At 35.7% G+C, this 24,970-nt stretch overlaps 2 protein-coding genes and 1 pseudogene across 4 annotated transcripts in view; 1 reads left to right on the top strand and 2 right to left on the bottom strand.

Annotated features, from left to right (window-relative positions):
- The window catches only part of C8H11orf65 (chromosome 8 C11orf65 homolog), a 239,768-nt gene extending 228,735 nt beyond the window's left edge, over window positions 1–11,033 (top strand). Inside the window, exon 8 of the mRNA XM_077113064.1 lies at window positions 10,793–11,033. Coding sequence (XP_076969179.1) covers window positions 10,793–10,883 — 91 coding nt within the window. The 3' untranslated portion in view covers window positions 10,884–11,033. The remainder of the gene's footprint in view (window positions 1–10,792) is intronic.
- Window positions 11,034–14,388: 3,355 nt separating this feature from the next.
- Window positions 14,389–24,970, bottom strand: part of ATM (ATM serine/threonine kinase) — a 180,434-nt gene continuing 169,852 nt past the window's right edge. For all 3 annotated transcript variants that reach the window (XM_077113047.1, XM_077113046.1, XM_077113048.1), the window contains 4 exons: window positions 18,560–18,674; window positions 16,515–16,578; window positions 15,039–15,175; window positions 14,389–14,935 (listed from right to left, as the gene is read on the bottom strand). In XM_077113047.1, coding sequence (XP_076969162.1) covers window positions 14,752–14,935; window positions 15,039–15,175; window positions 16,515–16,578; window positions 18,560–18,674 — 500 coding nt within the window. In that variant the 3' untranslated portion in view covers window positions 14,389–14,751. The remainder of the gene's footprint in view (window positions 14,936–15,038; window positions 15,176–16,514; window positions 16,579–18,559; window positions 18,675–24,970) is intronic.
- Window positions 16,597–18,552, bottom strand: LOC143644275 (PCI domain-containing protein 2 pseudogene; annotated as a pseudogene).

Raw genomic sequence — 24,970 nt, forward strand, 5'->3', positions numbered from 1 at the left:
TAGTTATATTTCTAGAAGTAATAGTTCAGCAAGTTTACCAAATAGAAAATCAATATACAGAGACTAATTTTGATTCTAAATACCAGCAAATACGAAAAAATGCTATTTGTAAAATGCAAAAATATGAAGTGTGTGGAAATAAATGTTACAAAAATATGCACGATCTCTAGAGGGTAAACTGTAAAACCTGAGTGACATTTCAAAAGGCCTAGCAACATAGGAAACTCCTTTATATGAAAGGTTAAACTATAAATTAAAAGTTTGATTAAAAAAAGGCCTGTTATTCAAAAGACAGAGAAAAGACAAGTCACAAAATGGGGAAAGATGTTAGTAAAGATGTTATATAACTACAAAAGACTAGCAGAAATACTGGCAAAAACTATGTAGAGGCAATTCATGAGAGAGAAACTTAATACTGACATTAAACATAGGAAAAAAAGTGCAGTCTCACTGGTAATTAGTGAAATGCAAACTAAAATGAGACACACAATGACCTTTTCTTTTTTGTATGCTGTATGGTGGGATCACATTTTATTTTTCCATGTGAGTATCCCATTAATGCAGCAACATTTGCTGAGTTTTTTTTTTTTTTTTTGCTTGTTTGTTGTTTTTGGGAAGTGCATGGGTTGGGAATTGAACCCGGGTCTCCTGCATGGCAGGCGAGAATTCTACCACTGAACTATCCTTGCACCCCCTTCACACAATGCCATTTTATACTCATCAGAACAGCCAAAATTTGTTTGAAAATATCATGTATGGGAGTGTAAATTAGTATGATTACTTTGAAGAGCAATTTGGCAGTTATCTAGTAAAATGGAAAATGTGCATGTGTTGATCCTGGCAATTGTACTAATAGAAATATACACTAAGACATGTACAGAAATGTTCACAGAAAAATTCCAACAGTTGAAAAGCAGCAATTGATAAAACCACTGAAAAGGATGTAAATGAACAAAATGTGGTATATTCATGATATACTATACAGTACTTAAACTAAATAAACTATAAGTGAACAAAAATTGGTAGACCTCAAAAAACAATGTTGAGTGAAAGAAAGCAAGATGTAGATACCACCAAGGTAAATTTTTAAAAACAGGTCTTGAGAGAATGATTTAAAGGTTTTCCCTACCATCAACATGAAAGTTAAATACCCTGTGGAAGCTTTGTTTCAGATGAAAGACTTAAGACTTAACCAGAGAAATATAGCAACAAAGGTTTGAAGAATGAAAGAAATGTTTTACAAAGAAGGTGATGACAACAAATAGTAAAAGCTAGAAACTAATAATAATCACAAATCTGAAATGCTCCAAGTTGCAAACCCATGAGTAATTTAGTTCCTGAATATATTCTCAGTTTAGAATAAGGTTTCTCAACCTTGACACCAACGACATTTTTCTCAACTTTTTAAATTGTATAGTATAACATATATGCAAAGCAAAGAAATAAAAAAGCAGTAGTTTTCAAAGCACTCTTCAACAAGTGTTTACAGGAGAGAGCCCAGACTTTGTCATGGGCTACCATATGATCCTCTCATATTTTTCCTTCTAGCTGCTCCAGAATGTAGGAGGCTAGAGGGCTTAAATACATTTTTATCATCACAATCGACTTTTTTCCTTTTTTTTGTGTGTGTGTGTGAACAATAACATATATACAAAGAAGCTATAGATTTCAAAGTACAGCACCACAATTAGTTGTAGAACATATTTCAGACTTTGACATGGGTTACAATTTCACAATTTTAGGTTTTTACTTCTAGCTGCTCTAAAATACTGGAGATAAGTTGTATTCTCATTTTCATTCATTTCCAGATAGCTACTGATTTCTCTAGCAATTTCTTTTTTGACCCACTTGTTGTTTAAGAGTGTGTTATTTAATCTCCATGTATTTGTGAATGTTCTCATTCTTTAGTGGTGATGGAGATCGAGCTCCATCCCATTGTGATCAGAGAAAGTGCTTTGAATAATTTCAATATTTTTAAATTTATAGAAACCGGTTTTGTGCCTCAGCATATGACCTATCCTGGAGAATGTTCCATGAGCACTAGAGAAGAATGTATAACCTTGTGCTTTGGGGTGCAATGACCTATATATGTTGTTAGGTCTAATTCATTTATCAAGTTATTTAACTTCTCTATTTCCTTGTTGATCTTCTGTCTGCTTGTTCTGTCTATAGAGGAGAGTGGTGTATTGAAGTCTCCTACTATTATTGTTGAAACATCTATCGCTCCCTTCAGTTTTGCCAATGTCTGTCTCATGTACTTTGGAGCTCCTTGATTGGGAGCATAAACATTTATGATTGTTATATCTTCTTGGTAAATTCACCCTTTAATTAGTATATGGTGTCCTTCTTTGTCTCTTGTGATGTCTTTACATTTAAACTCTATTTTGTCCAATATTACTATAGCTACTCTTGCTTTCTTTTGGTTACAACTTGCATGGAAAATCTTTTTCCATCCTTTCACTTTCAATCTATTTGTATCCTTGTGCTAAGGTGGGTCTCTTGTAAGCAGCATATAGCTGGATTATGTTTCTTAATTCATTTTGCCAATCTGTATCTTTTAATTGGCAAGTTTAGTCCATTAACATTCAAAGTTATTACTGAATGGCGTTTCTTGAGTCCACCATCTTATCTTTTTTATTTGTCAGATCTACATATTCTTTTCCCTCTTTCTTTCTGTATTCTTTAAATTACCCTTAGTGGTACTCTTCAATTCTGTGCCCTCCTCCAGACCTCCCTCTCCTGTCTTTTTTTTTCAGCCGGCAGAACTCCTTTTAGTATTTCTTATAGGGCTGGTCTCTTGTTGACAAATTCTTTCGGGACTTCTTTGTGAAAATTTTTATCTCTCCCTCAATTTTGAAAGACAATTTGGCTGGGTACAGAATTCTTGGCTGGAAGTTTTTCTCTTTCAGGATATTGCCTGTGGGGTGCTAGTTGAGTAGCCTAAACTCAGTGTTATTTGATTTCCCTTGTATGTAATAAATTGTTTTTCTTTTGCCGCTTTCAGGATTTTCTGCTTCTCTTCAACATCTGACAGACTGATTAGTATGTGCCTTGGGGAAGACCTATTTGAATTTATTCTATTTGAAGTTCTTTGGGCTTCTTTGACTTGTATATTTATGTCCTTTATGAGGGTTGGGAAGTTTTCCCCAATTATATCCTCAGCTACTCTTCCTAGCCCTTTACTCCTCTCTTCTTCTTCTGGGACACCAATGATTCTTGTATTTGTGTGCTTAGTTTTGTCTCATTTCCCTGAGTTCCCATTCAATTTTTTCCATCTTTTTTACCATTTGCTATTTTGAGACTTCACAGTCAGTATCGTGTCCTCTATATCACTCATTCTTTCTTCTGTCTCTTCAAATCTGGTGTTGTGTGCCTCTAGTATGTTTTTTATTTGGTCAACAGAGTCTTTAATCTCAGCAAATTTTGCTATTTTTCTATTTATTCTTTCAAATTCCTCTTTGTGCTCTTCTACTGTCTTCTTGATCTCCTTTATATCATTTGTTATTCCACTTATTTTATTAAATAGAGTTGTATAAACATCTTTGATTAGTTGTTCCAATGTCTGTCTCCTCTGGTGTTTTAATTTGGTTATTAGGCAGGGCTATAACTGTCTGCATTGTGATATGCTTAGTGACTTTTTGCTGTCTCTGTTGCATGTAAATATCTTGATTGATTAACTTTGGGAGTTGATTTCTTTCAGTTGTCTAAGACTGTGTGTTTGTGGGATGGTTGTACAGCAGGGAGCAGGGCATGGGGAGGAGCATTCAGTGTGGAGATTTATTTCAGGGCAGATATGGGTGCAGGTTGGGATGTTATGCTGATGCTTCTGAACATGGTGGCCCAGCAGCAAGGGAGGATGTAGTTGTGCGGGTGCACTGGTCTGGGGGGCGTAACCCTGGTGTGCGCTGGTCTAAGGCATGGGGCCCTTTGTGCACATGCATAGAGCTGTGGCCACAGATCTATGTGGGACTGGGGACAGATTTGACCAGCTGTGCAGGTGTGCACTTTCTCAGAGCTGGGAAGTGAGGCCGAGGACTGTGTACATGCACAGTTCTAGACTGCTGTAAAGTGTGGTTTCCGGAGCTGAATGACTGATTGGGGGCCCATGCACAAGTGTGAGCCTGAGAGTGCTGTAAAGAGATGTACTGAGCTCAGGGAGCATGGGGTGAGGCTGTGCAATACTATGGGTGGGGGGCACGGGTAGCCTAGGTATGGAAGTTAGTGCCCACAAACTTCATGCACTGGCAACAGCCTTCAGGGAACAGGGAGGGGGAGGTAGCACACAGGAGGTGTGCAGGAAAGGTGGGTTGGGCTGCACTTGGGGTGTGGGTGTGGGGCAGGTACAGGCACTGGGGGCTGGTGGGGTGGGGGTGCCTGGACTGCAGGGAATGGAAGAGGGTGATGGTTTTCAGGTGCATGGGGTGTGGGGTGAATTGCCAGTCATGGGACTGCACAGGTGAGGGTAGTGCACCCAAGGAATGTGGCTTGGTTTACCTCATAGTCCTGCACTCCAGTACCATGGGCTCTGTGACTCCGGGACTCTGCACCAGGCTCCAGTCTTCTGCCTCTCAGTTGCTTGGCCTTCGCAACCAGGGCTGCTGCATGTGGTGCAGAAGGCTCTCCCAGCTCAGCCACACTCCCATATCACCACTTCAGTCACCCTCCTGTCCCTTCTCCAGCTTTTCCACAGAGAGGGCTAACCTCCAGTCACTTCAATCCACTAAATTTATATTGATATTTGTTCCCCCTATTATTTATTTATTTTTAATCCATATGTTTTATTCATCTGTCCATAAAGTAGATAAAAGAAGCATCAGACACAAGGTTTTCATAGTCACACAGTCACATTGTGAAAGCTTTATCATTATACAATCATCTTCAAGAAACATGGCTACTGGAACACAGCTGTACATTTTCAGGCAGTTCCCTCCAGCCTCTCTGTTATGCCTTAACTAAAAAGGTGGTATCTATTTAATGTGTAAGAATAACCTCCAGGATAACCTCTTGACTCTGTTTCGAATCTCTCAGCCATTGACACTTTATTTTCTCTCTTCCCCCTTTCGGTCAAGAAGTTTTTTTCAATCCCTTGTGCTGAGTCCCAGCTCATTCTAGGATTTCTGTCCCACGTTGCCAGGAAGGTCCACACCCCTGGGAGTCATGTCCCGCATAGACATGGGGAAGGCAGTGAGTTTGCTTGTCATGTTGACTGAGAGAGAGAGGCCACATCTGAGCAACAAAAGAGGTTCTCTTGGGGGTACCTCTTAGACCTGATTTTAAGTAGGGTTAGCCTATCCTTTGTGGGGCTAAGTTTCATATGAACAAACCCCAAGACTGGGGGCTCAGCCTATTGCTTTGGTTGTCCCAACTGCTTGTGAGAATATCAAGAATTCTCCACTTGGGGAAGTTGAATTTTCCCCCTTTCTCACCATTCCCCCAAGGGGACTTTGCAAATACTTTTCTATTCACTGTTCAAATCCTTTTGGGATTTATCGAGGCATCACTCTAGACAAACCTACAAAATCTCATGCCTTTCTCAAGGTTTCATGTACTTATGGTGTTAAATTAAGCTGTCCACATAAGTTATACTAGGAAATGCACTAGTCAAAATATAAATTTTGTACCAAATAAACGTTTTTGCTTTAGTCTCACACCTAAGATAAAGTTTTAAAATATTAATTACCATCTGTTTTCAACTCCTTGCATTATTGACATTCATTTGTTCTCCCTCATGCAAAACATTTTTAAATTTGTACATTTAGTCACTATCATTATACACTGTAGGCATTCCTAGATTATACCATCTCAGTCTTTATTGTCTACCTTTCCTTCTGATTTCATGTGTCCTCAGGCCTCCTCCTCCTATCATTCTCACATTCAGCTTCACTTAGTGTTCTAACATTATTGTATTACAGTTAGGTAGTACTGTGCTATCCATTTCTGAATTTTTACAATCAGTCCTGTTGTACAATCTGTATCCCGTCAGCTCCAATTACTCAATATCTACCCTATTTCTATCTCCTGATGGCCTCTGTTCTTAACTGAAATTATCCAAGTTCATTCATTAATGTTAGTCCATATCAGTGAGACCACACAGTATTTGTCCTTTTGTTTCTGTCTAGTCTCACTCAGCACAATGTCCTTAAGGTTCATCCATATTGTTACATACTTCATAACTTTATTCTGTCTTACAGCTGCATAATATTCCATCTGATGTATTTACCACAGCCTGTTTAGCCACTCATCTGTTGATGGACATTTTGGCTGTTTCCATCTCTTCACAATTGTAAAAATGCTGCTATAAACATTGGTGTGCAAATGTCCATTTGTGTCTTTGTCCTCAGGTGCTCTGAGTAGATAGTAAGAAATAGTATTGCTGGGTCATAATGGCAATTCTATACTTAGCTTCCTGAGGAACTGCCAAACTGCCTTCCACAGTGGTTGTACCATTTGACATTCCCATCAACAGTGGATAAGTGTGCCTCTTTCTCCATATCCTCTCTAGCACTTGTTGTTTTCTGTTTTATTGAAAATAGCCATTCTGATGGGTATGAGATGATATCTCGTGGTTTTGATTTGCATTTCTGTAATAGCCAGGAAGTAGAGCATCTTTTCATGTGCCTTTTGGCCATTTGTATTTCTCTTCTGAGAAGTGTTGTTCAAGTCTTTTGCCCATTTTGTAATTGGGTTGTCTGTCTTTTTGTTGTTGAGTTGAACAATCTCTTTATACATTCTGGATATTAGACCTTTATCTGATATATTGTTTCCAAATGTTGTCTCCCATTGTGTGGGCTGTTACTTTCTTGATGAAGTTCTTTGATGCAAAAAAGTGTTTAATTTTGAGGAGTTCCCATTTATTTATTTCTTCAATGCTTGTGCTTTGGGTGTAAGGTCTAGGAAACTGCCTCCTAGTTTAAGATCTATAAGATATTTCCCTACATTTTCTTCTAACAGTTTTATGGTCTTAGATCTAATGTTTAGGTCTTTGATCCATTTTGAGTTAATTTTTGTATAGGGTGTGAGATATGGATCCTCTTTCATTCTTTTGCATGTGGATATCCAGTTCTCTAGGCACCACTGATTGAAGAGACTGTTCTGTCCCAGGTGAGTTGGCTTGACTGCCTTATCAAAGATCAACTGTCCATAGATGAGAGGGTCTATATCTGAACACTCTATTCCATTCCATTGGTCAGTATATCTATCTTTATGCCAGTACCATGCTGTTTGAACACTGTAGCTTCATAATATGCCTTAAAGTCAAGGAGCGTGAGACCTCCAACTTCATTTTTCTTTCTCAGGATACTTTAGCTATTTGGGGCACCCTCCCTTTCCAGATAAATTTGCTTATTGGTTTTTCTATTTCTGAAAAGTAAGTTTTTGGGATTTTAATTGGTGTTGCATAGAACCTGTAAATCAATTTAGGTAGAATTGACAACTTAATTATATTCAGTCCTCCAATCCATGAACATGGTATGCCCTTCCATTTATTTAGGTCTTCTGTGATTTCTTTTAACAATTTCTTGTCGTTTTCTTCGTATAGGTCTTTTGTATCTTTAGTTAAATTATTCCTAAATATTTTATTCTTTTGGTTCCAATTGTAAATAGAATTTTTCCTTGATTTCCCCCTCAGATTGTTCATTAGTAGTGTATAGACACACTACAGATTTTTGAGCATTGATCTTGTAACCTGCCACTTTGCTGTACTCATTTATTAGCTATAGTAGTTTTGTTGTGGATTTTTCGACATATAGTATCATATAATCTGCAAACAGTGAGAGTTTTACTTCTTCCTTTCCAAATTTGATCTGATGCCTTGTATTTCTTTTTCTTCTCTAATTGCTCTGGCTAGAACTTCCAGCACAATATTGAATAACAGTGGTGATAGTGGATATCCTTGTCTTGTTCCTGATCTTAGGGGGAAAGTTTTCAGTTTTTCCCCATGAGGATGATATTAGCTGTGGGTTTTTCATATATTTCCTTTATCATTTTGAGGACGTTACCTTCTATTCCTATCCTTTGAAGTGTTTTCAACAGGAAAGGATGTTGAATTTTGTCAAATGCCTTCTCTGCATCAATCTATATGATCATGTAGTTTTTCTGCTTTGATTTGTTGATATGGTGTGTTACATTAATTGATTTTATATTGAACCATCCTTGAATACCTGGGATGAATCCTACTTGGACACGGTGTGTAATTCTTTTAATATGCTGCTGGATTCAATTTGGAAGAATTTTGTTGATGATTTTTGCATCTATATTCATTAGAGAGATTGGTCTGTAGTTCTCTTTTTTTATAATATCTTTGTCTGGCTTTCGTATGAGGGTGAAGTTGGCTTCGTAGAATGAGTTAGGTAGCTTTCCCTCCTCTTCAATTTTTTTGACGAGTTTGAGCAGGATTGGTAGTAATTCTTTCTTGAATGTTTGGTAGAATTCACATGTGAAGCCATCTGGTCCTGGACTTTTCTTCTTGGGGAACTTCTTAATGACTGATTCAATTACTTTGTGATTGGTTTGCTGAGGTCGTCTATTTCTTCTCAAGGCAATGTTGGTTGTTCATGCCTTTCTAGGAAGTTGTCCATTTCATCTACGTTGTCTAGTTTATTAGCATAAAGTTGTTCATAGTATCCTCTCATTACCTCCTTTATTTATGTGGGGTCAGTGGTTACGTTTCCTCTTCCATTTCTGATTTCATTCATTTGCATCCTCTCTCTTACTCTTTTTGTCAACCTTGCTAAGGTCCATCAATTTTAGTGATTCTCATAGAATCGACTTCTGGTTTTGTTGATTTTCTCAATTGTTTTCATGTTCTCAATTTCATTTATTTCTGCTCTAACCTTCATTATTTCTTTCCTTTTGCTTGCTTTGGGGTTATTTCCTGTTCTTTCTCTAGTTCTTCCAAGTGGACAGTTAATCCTCGATTTTTTGCTCTTTCTTTTTTGATACAGGCATTTATGGCAACAAATTCCCCTCTTAGCACTGCCTTTGCTGCATCCCATAAATTTTGATGGGTTGTGTTTTTATTTTAATTTGCCTCGAGATATTTAATTATTTCTCTTGTAATTTCTTCCTTGACTCACTGGTTGCTAAGAGTGTGTTGTTGAGCCTCCATATATTTGTGAATTTTCTGGCACTCTGTTTATTATTGATTTCCAACTTCACTCGTTTATGATCTGAGAAAGTGTTTTGCGTGATTTCAATCTTTTTAAATGTATTGAGACTTGCTTTGTGACCCAGCATATGGTCTATCCTTGAGAATGATCCATGAGTACTTGAGAAAAAGGTGTAACCTGTTGTTGTGGGGTGTAATGTTCTATAAATGTCTGTTAAGTCTCGCTCATTTTTGTATTATCAAATTCTGTTTCTTTATTGATCCTCTGTCTAGATGTTCTGTCCATTGATGAGAGTGGGGAATTGAAGTCTCCAATTATTATGGTAGATGTGTCTATTTCTCTTTTCAGTGTTTGCCTCGTGTATTTTGGAGCATTCTGGCTCAGCACATAAATATTTATGATTGTTATGTCTTATTGTTGAATGTTCCTTCTATAAATATAGTGTCCTTCTTTGTCTCTTAACTGTTTTACATTTGAAGTCTAATTTGTTGGATATTAGTATAGTTACTCCTGCTCTTTCCTGATTTTATTTGTATGGAGTATCTTTTCCCAACCTTTCACTTTCAACCTATGTTTATCCTTGGTTCTAAGGTCCATTTCCTGTAGACAGCATATAGATGGGTCCTGTTATTTCATCTATTCTGCCAGTCTATGTCTTTTGATTGGGGAGTTTAATCCATTAACATTTAGTGTTATTACTGTACGGGCAGTAATTTTTTCTGCCATTTTACCTTTTGGATTTTATATATCTAATTTTCCTTTTTACCTTTACTCTTAGTCTTCCTTTCTACACTCTTCTCCACACCTCACTCTTTTGTCTTTTCGTATCTGTCTCTAGTGCTCCCTTCAGTATTTCTTGCAGAGCCAGTCTCTTGGTCACAGATTCTCTAAGTGATTTTTTGCCTGAAAATGTTTTAATTTCCCCCTTATTTTTGAAGGACAATTTTGCTGGGTATAGAATTCTTGATTGGAATTTTTTCTCTTTTAGCAATTTAAATGTATCTCACCACTGTCTTCTCACCTCCATGGTTTATGCTGTGAAATCTACACGTGGTCTTATTGGGCTTCCCTTTTATGTGACCTGACCAATGACATTTTGAACCATATAATTCTGTTGTGGGGGATGTCATGTTCTTTGCAGAATGTTTCCCAGAATCCCTGGCCTCTACTCACTGGGTACCAGTAGCACTCTCCCATCCCCATTCCAAGAGTGATAACAAAAAACAGACATAGCCAAATGTCCTTTGGGGGGCCAAAATCACCCCTGGTTGGGGGCCACTGCTTTAGAATCATACATGATACATTAGTATAGACAGTGCATGTTTTCATGCCTTACTGCATATAAACAATGTGTGCTCTACTTTATGGGCAAAGTAAGGGATTTTCATGGATAATTTTCAAATATATTTTTGACTTAATACCAACTTTTGTATCTAGTATATGTGAAAACTTGGAATCACTGTATTCATACAAAACTCATTTTATCAGAAACTAGAAAAGAGCCTGAACTCTGAGGAGGTTTAAATTTATTAAAAACTATGACATTTATTTGGAATGCAAATTTCAGAATTAATATATCATGATGTTTGTATCTGCCATATTCCAGTGTTGATCTTTTAGATTTTAGAAATGCTGACCACTTTTTAAATCAAAACAATGAACATTCATTTGCCTTTTTGTCATAGGTTATTCAACAAAACGAAGAGAATATTTAGACTGAGTTGCAGCATATGCTGGTTCTGTGTCATAGACTTCCCAGTTCACACTGCATTGTGAATTGTCTACCCTTCCCCAGACTGAGGCAGACTATGGTTGCCATGCTCACTGTTCTCTCCTGAGGGTCTAGCATCACACCTGGATCACAGAACACTCAACTATTTGAATAAAATAAATGAGTCTTAGCATACACATTATTTTGGAATTGTTTATTCAAAAACATTTTATAATGGATTTAGGTAACAGTATAAACAAATACATTCAATAGTACTAGAATAAATCTATATAAATTATATGATTTCATTAAGTTGTAATTAAAATACTTGAAATAGCACATCTTTACATTTGAAGCCAATATTCTAGCTTTCTACTTTTTAAGTCTAGCCTGTTTTAATACTTAAGATAGCCACAGTGTTTCTTCTTTGTTCTTAATTTTCTTTATATCAAATTTAAATTCTTAGCATTTCTAAGTGCACATATTTTAAGTATATGTTATTATGATTTTGGATTTATGTACCTACTAATTTACAAGTAACTGAGCTTGCATTCATAATCTACCCCCACCCCCTGCTCCGAAAAGAATACCTGAAGTGGTCTAATAACATAATTATATGTCCCTTATTTTTTTTCACCTTCCCCAGTTTTGCCCTATTCCTCCCCAACCTCCATGGTACAGATTAATAACTTGACAGAAAATTCCAATTAAACTGCAAATGTCATAAGAAAGCATTCCTGGAATTTGCATGTGATTACAAAAGATTCAAGAGTATTCCTTTACAGGTCCCAAAGATTTCAAAAGCAGAAAACCTAAAGAGCACTGGATACTACATGTGTTTCAGTAATACCTAGAAGCCAATCTGTTAATACTGTACTACTTTTATGGTGAAAACACAAGCACCCACTTCTGGATACAAAGTACAAAGTATGATAGGAGACTATTATTTCCTTTAATCTTGACACAAGTCAACTGTTCAAATCAGTCCACAATTTATAAGCTTTTCTACCATATTCTCTACTTGGTTGGTTTTCACTGACCTTGTGACCAGCTGACCAGTGAAACCTAGTTTCTTTTCACTTCAAGTCTTTTCAAGTTAGAAATTATCCATATTAAACTTGTACTTGCAATTTACTGTCTTATGTCCTTGGGCAAGTTACCTAATTTCTCTTAACTTCAGTTTCTCCAGCTATAAATCTAATAATATGGGAATAATATCACTAATCTTATAAGGATTAGAGATGCTGCATATATCGTATATCAGGTACTCAGTATATGACAAATATTTTATGACTAATATTTAAAAAACCTAACCCATTTGTTCTTGGGAGATATATATCTTGTTCATTTCTAGACAATGTTCTTCTAGTTTATCAAAATCTTTTAGAATATTAATTCTGTCATTCTTTAAATTAGCTATTATTCCTGGATTTGTTATTTGCAAATATGGCATGGCTTTTCTAAGCCACTGATAAGAATGTCTGATTAGGACAGTTGTCTTATGACAGGTCATTCACGGTTGAAGAGTGGATTACTGATTTGTTATTCAAAGCTCTTTGAATGTATCAACTAGAATTAGCTACAAACTCATTTAACTATATTATTAACCAACTGATAAGTTCCTATTCTATCATGGAAGTTTCAAGGCTTTCTTAAATAAAAATATTCTAAGTTTATTGCGTTATCTTGATTTATTACAGTAATAAAATGTCAGTATTTACCAAATATTCATTTAGGCAGCTTATAAGAAAAATACGCAGCAAGATAACTTAGTAATTTTAGGCATAAAATTATTTTAAGAACGGTTCTCTAGACACCAAACCAAGAACTTTATAATCTAAAAAGTTCTGGTGATTATGTGAGGGAATAGGGGAGGTGAGATCAGGTATGAGTATTTCCATTGGTAATAAAAAGAAATGCTGATAATTCACAAGAACAAAGTAATTACGCAATTTCTAAGGTAAAATAAGAAGAAAGTTCAACTATCCATTTCTTAATCTCTGCAGCTAATCCAAACATTTTTTCTAAGGATGGAGGAGTCTTTAGGTTCACTAATATACAAGTCAATTTTACTTGTCAATCTAATGAGAGGAGAGTATAGAATCATGAAAGAGTTTCATTTCTAGTTACCTGTCAAACTAGATAACATGAACCATAACTCTGCACCAAAACACAGAAATGCTAGACAGAATATAACAGATATATATTTTTAAATTCACAGCCATAACTCACAAGAAAGGGGAATCCTTAGGGTCAGAAATGAAGATTGAACTGAAAATCAAAGAGGTAAATGTGGAGTTGATAGCGGAGCTGTCCTGACACAATCTGCTAATCTCATTAACCTAAAGGTCTCAGCTTTAACATATTCATGGAGACAGATGAAACATTGGAACTCGACAATTCAAGGAGAAGGAAGTAAATACACCTCATCCCCTGCACCCCCAGAAGCCCAGAGGTCTACTCTCTGAGTGAAACAGTGGTCAATAAAACATTCTGCCTTGGCCTTCTCTAGGAATCTGTTATAACAGACCTGTTCTCAGGTAGATTTGGATTTCAAATGTATACTACACTTGAGGTCTGGAAACCACCATATTACAAAATTAAAACGAGAGTAGTCCTGTGTCAGTGATTGTCCTGGATATACTTGCTGACAAACTTATCTGCAAGAATTACTCTTAACCCAGGTCACTTATTCTTACAGATAAAGCCTTGCTGAAATAAGCTCACATTTCAAAACAACAAAATATATGGGTAAACATTTGACCAATAAGATTTAATAGACACTAACAGCAGGGTTAGACCTCAAGAAACTCATTTTATAGGGATATTAGAAAAACCATGAAGTGAGGATATTAAAATTTTTTTAGAGATATACAAGAATGAATTGAACATTCCAAACAAACAAACAAAAAAGAGACAACCTGAAACAAATATGCGTAGCTGAAAAATGATACCTAACTAGAAATGAAAAATGATTTTTGAAAGAAGAAACCCAATGTATAGATTAAAAAAGAAATTATATACAAATGAAGGGAGAATTCATGAACTAGAAGACAGATATGAAAAAACAACCATGATAGCATTACAGAAGATAAAATAGTGGAAAACAGAGAAGGGGTTAAAAGATAGAATGAGAAGATTCAATATATTAAAAAAAAAAATAGTAACCACACTATGTCGTTGGAATTTATTCTCCATGACATCATAACTTCATTATTCAGCAGCACTGGGTGATTTTGCTACTGAAAAGCCAAACACATATCTTAAACTCTACTATGTTTTGAGCATTTTTTTCTTATTTTTAACATAGGTGAGCTTTATACCACGATATATAGTAGATGGTTATAACTTGTTTCCTTTTATATATTAATTATCAAAACATTTATCATTCACACATATTACTTGAGGGACAAGTTGTAATTAAGTCTCCTCAAAACTAGCAGTTTGTTTATTTGTTCTCATTAACACTAAAGGAAAAATTGTCACCAATGTGCCTATACTTCTTTTGCTTCCATTGTTTTTGGCTAATGCATATATGTGAGTGATTCTACTGAAAATGATACAAATATATACTTGAGAAGAAGAAATACGAAAGTTTATTATAGAAGTATAGAATAATTGTGATGTGCTTTTACATTCTTCTCCCCCTCTCTATGGTATGCTGGCTTACCATTCATGCACGGTTATTTTCTCTATAGTAGCACAGCATGAATGGTGGCAATTATTTCTAAACTATGAGAGAAGAAATGTCCCTTGAGGTTATCAAAGTATCTCTGACTGGTAAATGACTCAAACTTCAAAATAAACATTAAAAAATATAAAAAGCAGTTCATTTAGTTAAATATTAACATACCTATACAAAGCATGTGGGTGCGTTAAAAAAAAAAGCTGATTTCTAAGAGGTTACATCATGAGTACTTTTCATGCTGAAGATCACACCCAAGCTTTCCATCCTGGGAAAAGGCGACTGAGATTTTTGGGATCCATGGCCTGTTGAATGAGCAAATTCACCTGTCCACCCACACTGAGCACAGTTCCTTCTTCTACTCCTTTCAGTTTCTCTTGCAGTCTCATTAAGACGCGTTCAGCTACCTTATTGAAACTCTGGTCGATATCACTAACAGAAAAAATAAAAGTTTTAATGCAGTGGAAGAGTTTAAAAGGCCTTAAGAATAAGAATATCTGATTGACAACAGACCCTTCCTAAAATATGTGCTCACCTGAGAGTTCGTTTGCATTCGTGGTCATCTGCATTTGGAGTGGGGTGGAGCTCAGTTTCATCTTCTGGCCTCTGCTGTAAATACAAAGCTTTCAAAGGATTCATTGTCCAGTCAAAGAGAGGATCATACAAGAGGACCTAAACAGAGAATACATATGTATTAGAAGAACAATGTGTATTTTGAAGGTGGACTTAGAGAGAGTAGAATTAGTGTTATAAAAATAACAAAGGTCAGTCACATGGCAATTGATTGGGAAGAGGATGGGGACACTTACTGCACACGCCTCATGTTTTCTTGTAGGGGAAACTATTGGCCTAATGCTCCGGCTTCTTACTACCTGCTTAGTCATCCTTCTTCCATAGTTGGGGAGTGATAGCCCTTGGCCCATGTTTCCTAACTGGGTGAAAACAGTCTACTAAAAGAAGGTATGCACTTGTCACTTTTTCTTCTCTCCTTCCTCTTAATAAGTGTGATCCTGGGTAAGGACATCTGATTTTTAAGTCCCAATTCTCACTGAGGCGTGCTGTTCTAAAGTATAGATTAGGTTGTGAGAGTTGGAGAGTACTAGCAAGGCTATTTGAACCTCATTCCTAAGCCACATTCTCCAATAAATTTATCAGGAATAAAGTTGACATTCTAATCTCCATCCTACTCTTGTGGCTCTTTTCCTGTCAATTAGTTCCAAACTTGTAAGGAGAAAAAAAAGTATTTATTGATTATTTATCCAATAACTTATTTTTTAATTTTTTAAACTTTCTTTATTGTATAGTGTAACATATATACAAAGCAAAGAAATAAATAAGCAATTTTTCAAAGCACTCTTCAACAAGTAGTTACAGGACAGATCCCAGAGTCTGTCATGGGCTACCATATGATCTTCTCATATTTTTCCTTCTAGCTGCTCCAGAATATAGGAGGCTAGAGGGCCTAAATATTTTTTTTATCATCACAATCAACTTTTTTTTCCTTCTTTTTTGGTGAAAAATAACATATATACAAAGAAGCTATAAAGTTCAAAGCACGGCACCACAATTAGTTGTAGAACTTATTTCAGAGTTTGACATGGGTTATAATTTCACAATTTTAGGTTTTTACTTCTAGCTGCTCTAAAATACTGGAGACTAAAAGAGGTTCTGAACTTGGCCAGGGAAAAGAGAGAAATAATTTATTGATTGCTCTTAAGCCTCAATGGAAGCCATTTGGAAAACGATAACATAAATACCTAAGAAGTCAAAGTGCTGCTTTTTGTATTAAAAACTAGAGATTATTTATAACACTGTAACATTGTGAGAAACTTGAAGGGACTTACTGGTGTATGAAAATGCTTAGTGTGTAAGCTTCTCCTCTCTTCTGCTGTCTAGCATCATCCTACTATATTAAAATGAAGCAATTACCCTCTAATCAGTAAGTTCCTAAGAAGGTACATGGTCTATCAGAAGAGGAATAAAATTTCCTTATAAATGTATAAACATTTACCTCTACAATGGTTAACAGGGTTTCCTGAGAGTGTCTCATAACCTCCATAGTTTTCTCACAGCATCTAGAGTCAAACACATTATATAGATTGAGTGACATATTAATGGTTTCAACATCTTTATCTAAATACACTTGTGTGAGACTTTTTTTGTTAATTATTTCCAAATCTATATCTCAAAGAACATAAGACCTTGGCAGAAATAGCTTCAACAGATATTTCTGAAATGGATACAAATATATGAGGTTAACATTTATGAGGATAACACAATATTACTGAGACATTTCTTAGTCTTAGATTAATGTTGTAATTATTAGTTTATTTTCACAGGAATCTGTCCAAATAAAAGTTGAGTACACAGACCCAAGTTGGGAAAACTACAGAGAAGTGCAAAGTTCTTTTAGCAGGAACTCATAAGGTCCTTTAATATGAAAATAGAGTTGGTTTTATATCCCCCAAAATGTGCATCCCAATAGCATTTTTATTTAGTAAAAAGAAAGGTAGCTAGGAAAGAGGTGTTACAGGCCAAGGGGGGTTGCTTCCATAGGAGGTAGGAATGAGAGCATGTATGTTATATAGGAGTCCCATACGGCTTAAGGGATGGGGAATCTATTACTGCTTTTACCCAGGGTCTTTTTTCTAGTATAGGTAAAGCACTAGGATATAGTAATTCTAACATTAAATTCTATAATCTACTGAAATCTTTTTTTCTATCCACAGGATTATATATTCAATAGACTGCAGATAAGGGAGGGAATGGGTTTTGCTTGCTAACTACTAGCTTCTGATGCTGACGTGACATGTAGCCTTCAATGTGACCCATGCATATCAGATCAGCTAAAATACACTGGACTTCATCAATATCTACGCCCTCTACTAGCATGAATTTTAAGGCAACTAGAAAATCATCAAGAGACAACTGATGTGTTTTGAGTAAAAAACACACCTTCTTAAAAAGATTCCTGTAGGTGATGACCAACAGCTTTATAAGGATAAGGAAAATACCATAACGAATAAAAAACATCTCATGCTTTGTTAGATCCTCATTCAGTAGTAAAAGATAGCCTTCACTTACAGCTTTGGTTACAAACTGCATAAGATGATACTTCTTCAAAAGCTCAATGTTTGGCATATACCCCAACAGCATTTTCACTGGGAATATATATTAGAATCACATTTTTGTTCTTCTGATTTGAGTGGTGACAATGCTCAAAAGCAAATGGCAGATATTCCTCAGTTTGCTTAAAGTTACTATAAAACATAGCCTTGCTTCTAACATAGTATTTGTATGTAACTCTGTGCAGTACTGTAATCACCTTTCAGATTTGAGTTGTCAACTGTTCTAATTAGGGGTTTACACAATGGAGTTTGTTGATCTTACAGTAGGTTTTAAATAACTGATTCACCAGAAACAGCATCCCACCAATTCTTAGAATCCTCTATACCAGCACGAATGTCACTGGCACAGACACAAAAACAACTCATCAATAATTCAGCTGCTTCTTCCAAAATGTCCCCAACTTTGCTTTTTCCTTTCTTTACCAACTGTTGATCTGCATTATTGGTAAACATTCAAAGGTTAAGTCCTACTACATACAAAATATGCAAAGCTTATGCTTTTTCTGTGGGCCTGAAATGCTAGAAGGAATGATTAGACTATGACAGTTTGTCATGAAATCATGGTGTCCCACCGCATAAGTACACCTTAAATAAGCTGCAAATATTTCATCATAAGAAGGTTCCAAAACTGGTTGACACTTCTCTTCTGGAGAAGGTAACTGAAGTCAGGGGTTTGCAACATGAGGATGCTTAAAAGACATCAACTCTGTACAAGATGTTTCATCTCTGGTTTCAACTGCTTCATATACCTGCTGTAAAATACTGGTTAATAGTGATGTACACCATGGAAGCAGACTGCCTAGTCCAAAGTAAGAGCAAAGCCCCTCGCTGGGCTCCAGAAATACAAGCTCTATAATTTACTGAAATCTTTAACCTATAATAGTTTTGATGTGCAAAACTCAGCTCATCCTTACCTTACATTACTTACCTTCTGAAGATGCCTTCAACGCCAGTGATGCCCATCCCATCCACAATATCTCTGGTAAGTCTAAAAGGAACTGTTTCAGGAGTAGGAAGGATTTTACCCTGTTCAAAAGCAACCCCTAAAGTAAAATACACAGTAAGGTTAGGAGGTTTGACAGTTAATTTGCTTTCTTTCCAACTGGCAAGTGAATTCTGTGAAAGCACCAAATAATGTGTCAACCATATTCTATCAATACAGGAACACAAAGTATTCTATTCATGATTGTCTATGAGATCCTCCTTACTTTAAAAAATGTAATTATGAAATCTAGATTAAAGACTTTAATTTATATATTTATTTTTGGTACATGGTCCGGGAATTGAACCTGGGTCTCCTGCATGGAAGGTGAGCATTCTATCACTGAACCATCAGTGCATCCAAAGGGTGACTTTATAAATGAAGTAATGACTGGTAAAATTTAAAATGGAGAAATATATATGTATGTGTGTATTCAAAATTATATTTACCAAATTAAATTTTATTTTGAGATAACTATAGATTCCCATATAATTGTAAGAAAGGATAGAGAAAGACCATCCCACATACTCTTTACCCACTTTCTCTTAATTTTTGCAAAACTCAATATCATGACCAGGATAGTGACACTGATATAGTCAAGGTACAGAAAACACTGCCATCACCTAGTACAAAGATGACTTATGTTGCCCTCTTATAGTCACAATCACTTCCATTTCATGTTCCTCCTCTTCCCAGTTCTTAAACTCCTGGCAACCACCAATCTAGTTAACATTTCTTTAATTTGCCATTCCTAGTTTGATATATAAATGGAATCATACAGTATGTAATCTTTTAGGATTAGCTTTTTTTCACTCATAATTCTCTGGAGCATCATCCAAGTTGTTTTATTTATCGATATTTCATTCCTTTTTATTGCTGGATAGTATATCATGGTATGGATGTACCACAGTTTGTTTAGGCATTCACTGGTGAATGTGTGTGTTGTTTCTAGTTTGGAGCTATTACAAATAAAGCTGCTATAAATATTTGTGTGTAGGTTTTGTGTGACATAGGTTTTCATTTTTCCGGGATAAATGCCCAGGAGTACAATTTCTGGGTTGCATGCTATTTACACGTTTAATTTTTAAAGAAACTGCAAACAGTTTTTCAGAGTGGATGTCCGGTTTACCTTCTTACCACATCTCCAGTTTCTCCACACTCTTGTCAGCATTTAGTGGCATCACTACTTTTTAGTTTAGCCATTTTGATAGTTGTGCAGTGACAGTTCAGTGTGGTTTTAATTTGCATTTCCCTAGTGGTAAAGACGTTGAGCATTTTTTCATGTGTCTGTTTGTCAGCTGTGTATCTTCTACATGCCTTTTATCCATTTTGTAATTGGATTATTTTCTTTAAACTTAAGTTTTGGGAGTTTTTCATAAATTCTAGACACCAGTCTTATGCTGAATTGTGGTTTGCAAATATTTTCTCCCAGTCTGTAATTTATCCTCCTAATAGGGTTCTTTGCAGAGCAAATACTTTTAGTTATGGTGAAGTCCAATTGATCAATTTAAGAAAATCACTTTCAGTGTAAAGTCAAAGAACTCTTTTCCTAGCCCTAGATGCTAAAGACATTCTCCTATGTTTTTTCTAAAAGTTTTATAGTTTCACACTTCACATTTAAGTCCAAGATCCATTTGAGTTAATTTGTGTAAAAGGTGAGAGGTCTAGGGATTTTTTTTTGTCTGTTGATGTTTAATAGTTTCATCCCCATTTGATGAAAGGCTATCCTTTTTCTTCACTGAACTGCATTTGCACCTTTGTCAAAAGTCAGCTGTCCATGTTTGTGTCCGTCTATTTGTGGGTTCTCTACTCTATTGCAATGATTTGAGTGTCTATTCTTTTGCCAACTCTACACATATTGATTACTGTAGCAATATGTCTTGAAATTGGGTTGACTAACTCCTTTCCTCCCATTTTATTTGTCTATTCCAAATTGTTTCAGCTATTCTAGGTTCCTTAGGCCTTTCCATAAAAATCTTAGAATAATCTTATTTGTATATAAAATTGGGAAGAGTTGACATATTTTCTAGGTGAGTCTTCCAATCCAAGAACACGGTACATATATTTACTTAGATCTTCTTTGGTTTCATCCATCAGTATTCTGTACTGTATATATTTTGCTAGCCTTACATGGAAAAATGAAAAAGTATTTCATTTTTTTGAGTGAGTGTCAACAGTGTTGTATTTATTTTTGGTATCTACATGTTCACTGTTACAAGGATATAGAAATACAATTTAATTTTGGATATTTATCATACACTGTAATTGCAGAATGGTACTTATAAGTTCTAGGAGGTTTTTTTTTTTGGTAGATTCCTTGGGATTTTCTGTATACACAGTTGTGTTATTTGCGAATAGGACTGTTTTATTTGTTTTTTTCTGATCTTTTTCTTCCTTTTCTCCTTTATTGTATCAGCTAAAATTTCTAACATTACGTTCAACAAGAGTGGTGAGAGTAGATATTCTTGCATTGTTTCCAGTTTTAACAAGAAAGAATTCTGCCTTTCCCTGTTTAGAATGATGCTAGCTGTTTCTTGTAGATGCTCTTTTATCAAATGGGAAAAATTCCTCTCTATTACTAATCTTCTGAGAGTTTCTATCATGAATGGGTGCTGAATTTTGTCAAATGCTTTTTCTGAAACAGTTGATTTGATCATGTAATTTTTCTTCTTCACCTGTTTAACATGGTAGATTACACTGAATGGTTTTTGATTATTAGACCTTGCATCCCTGAAATAAACCCCACTTGGTCCTGGTATATAATTTCTTTTACATATTACTGAGTTCTATTTGCTATTTTTTAAAAAGGATTTTTGTGTCTATATTCATGAGGGATATAGGTTGCTAGTTTTCTGTTTTGTACTGTTTTGGCTTTGTACTGCCATAAAATGAATTGGGAAGTAGTCCTTACTCTTCTGTTTTCTGGAAGAGACTGCAGAATTGTTGTTAATTCTTCTTGAAATGTTCAGTAGAATTCTCCAGTGGAGCCAACTGGGCCTGGGAATGTCATTTTTGGGAGTTTTTAAATTACAAATCCAATTTCCTTAGTACTTATAGGGTTATTCAAATGATCTATTTCATATTGGGTGAGTTGTGTTAGTTTGTGTTTTTTTTTTTTTTTTTTTTTTGAGAAACTGGTTTACTTCGTTTAAGTTGTCACCTATATGTGAGTAGAGTTATTGGTAGGATCTCTCTTATTATCTATCCTTTTGATGTCTGTAGGGTCTGTGGTGCTATAACCTGCTTTACTCTTGATGTTGGCAATTCAGATTTGCTTTCTTTTTAAATTTGTAATTCCTGCTAAAGGTGTGTCAATTTTATTGATCTTCTCAAAAGAATCAGTTTTTGTTTCATTGGCATTTTTACTGTTTTCATGTTTTTAATTTCATTGATTTCTGCTCTTTACTATTTCCTTTCTTTGGTTTGCTTTGGATTTATTTGCTCTTTTTATAGGTTTTTCCTTTGGGAGCCTAGATTATTGATTGAAGAATTTTCTTCTTCTTTAATGCAAGTCTCTATTGATATAAACTTTTATCTCTGAATTGCCTTAGCTCTGTTTTACAAATTTTGATATGTTGTATTTCCATTTTTATTCAGTTCAATTTTTTTTTTTTTTTAATTTCCCTTGAGACTTCCTTTTTGACCTATGGATTATATGGAAGGGTGTTCAATTTCAAGTTATATTTTCCTGTCATATTTCTTTTATTGATTTCTAGTCTGGTCCATTGTCAGATAATAAATCATCTAGATCATTTCAATTATTTTAAATTTGCTAAAGTTTGTTTTATGGCCCAGGATATAGCTTATTTTTGTATAATGCTCCACAGGTGTTCGAAAAGAATGTGTATTTTGCTGTTATTAGGTGAAGTGTTCTATAAATGTCAACTAGATTCTGTTGGTTGATGATGCTGAGTTTTCTATATCCTTGCTGATTTTCTGTCAAGTTTGGGAAGTTTTTAGCCATTACTTCTTTGAGCACTTTTTTAGCCTCACCCCTTTTCTCCTTTCCTTCTTGCACTTCAATGACAGGAAAGTTAGATATTTTCTTCTACTCTTACAGATTTCAGAAGCTCTATTCATTTTTTTTTTTAAGTCTATTTTCTCTTTGTTGTTCAGACTGGGAAATTTCTGTGATTCTATCTGTTTCTTACTTCTGTCCCCTTATTCTGCTGCTGAGTATGCCCACTGATATTTTAATTACTGTATTTTTTAGTTTGAGTGCTTCCATTCCGTGTTAGACCCTATTTCTTTGCCGAGTCTTTCTATATTTTTATTTGTTTCAAGCATGCTTGTGTGTCTCAAAGCATTTTCATGAAGACTGCTTTAAGATCTTTGTCAGATAATTCTAACATCTTTGTCATCTCACTTGTTGATGCCTATTGATTGTCTTTTCATTCAAGTTGAGAATTCTCTGGTATGACAAGTGATCTTTCAATTGAAACTTGGACACTTTGAGTTTTATGTTCTAAGACTCTAGGTGTTATTTAAACTTTCTATTTTAGCTGATTTTGTGAGTCAACACTTCGGCAGGAGATGGGGATTACCACCTTGTTTCTGCCAAATGGGCATAAAAGTCCAAGTATCCTATTTGCCCTCCACTGACACCCAGATAGGGGCTCCTTGCACTGCGGGGGAGGGAAGGGAATCCCAGCTCCTCATTGGACCTCTGGTGATGCCACCCTGGCTGGGAGTGTAGGAGCCTCATTACTGCTTCACATGTGGCCTCCACTGACAACAGGGATAGAGAGTGTACTTGTTACTGCTGGGCAGTTCTGAAAGTCCTGACATTCTACTAGGCCTTCTCCGACACCACCCTGGGCAGGGAGAAGGGGTGAACTATTATTACTGGGTGGGATGAAAGTTCAGGCTCCCCACATGGTCCCCAATGACATCAAGGGCAAGGAGAATCATTACTGCCTAGTAGGCATGAAAGCTCTGACTCCCTACTCAGCCTTTCCTTACCCAACACTGGCAGGGAAACTGCCTGATGAGGATGGGAAATCCATGTTCCACATTTGGCCTTTATTGGCATGGGTAGGGGTGGGGCTACATTTTTCCTTTAGTGTTTGGAGTTGAATGGTGATAAGTCTAAAAATTTTCCTCTTGCTAGGCTGTCCCTTTTCTGGTCCTTTGATTAGAGGGAACAGCCTTTTGCTGGAGCTTTGTTTGATTATGCTTTTTGGCATTTCTGGGTTGCGGCCATCTTAGGCTCCAAGAAAAGGGAAATTTGGACTAAGACACAGACACAGAAGGAAGAAGGGCATAGGAAGGCAGAGATAGAAATTGGGAGTTATACAAGGCATAGAATGTGAATGACTGGGTAAAACCACTAGAAGCTAGGAGGCAAGAAACAGAGTTTCTGCAAGAGAATTCAGAGAGAATATGGCCTTCCTGAAACATCTTGAGCTTGGATCTCTAGCCTCCAGAACTGTGAGAGAATACAATGAGTTATTTTAAGCTACTCAGTTTGTGGTACTATTACAACATAAACAAGAAACTAATAAATAAAGTTAAAAAAAAAGATCACTTTATAAATATAAGAAATAGTTAGATTCATAATGACTAAAAAAGAGTTCCTAATCTTTTTGTGCTGAATAACACTGTAGTAAAACATATATGTAGGAACTGTTTTTAGAAATAGAGACAATAATAAATAGAACTGTTATGGGTAACATTTTCTGTCAAGCCTTGGAAAATAAAGAAGAAACTAAAGGAGGATACAGAGTAGAGGTTGAAAACAATAGCCTCTAAGCCCGAAGATGTGTTTTACTTGTCTCACATAATTCCTTTTTTTTTAATTTGGTTGTCAATTTATAAAAATCAGATTTCCCATAAAAATCTAGATTTCTGTCTTTTCTTGAAAACCTGAAGCTGTGGTATTCTAGGTCAAAACTCCTGATTATCAACAATCAGATGAAGCTGAAATAGTGGCCATCCCTTTAGAAAAGGTATGCGCACTCTAATTTACCTTCTAACCAACATCATACACTTGCCTGACTGACTCCTAAAGGTATTTGAGTTTCTGATTCCTGGCACAGATGATATGATGTATATAAATACTTTTGTTTATTTAATATATTTAGTTTCATTCCTTTCTTTTCCACATCTATGGAACATTTACTAATATTGCTAATATATGCCACAAAACATTCTTACAATAATTTACAAATCCTGTATTTTGAACACAATACAATGAATCTAGAAATTAACAATTTGAATGATATCAACATGATCACTATATGATATTGTGCTGGTTTGAAAATGTTATGTACCCCAGGAAAGCCATGTTCCCTTAATCCTAATCCAATCTTGGGGCCTGACCTATTGTGGTATGAGATCTTTTGATTAGGTTGTCTC

This window comes from Tamandua tetradactyla, chromosome 8, assembly GCF_023851605.1.
Source record: "Tamandua tetradactyla isolate mTamTet1 chromosome 8, mTamTet1.pri, whole genome shotgun sequence".
Lineage (NCBI taxonomy): Eukaryota > Metazoa > Chordata > Mammalia > Pilosa > Myrmecophagidae > Tamandua > Tamandua tetradactyla.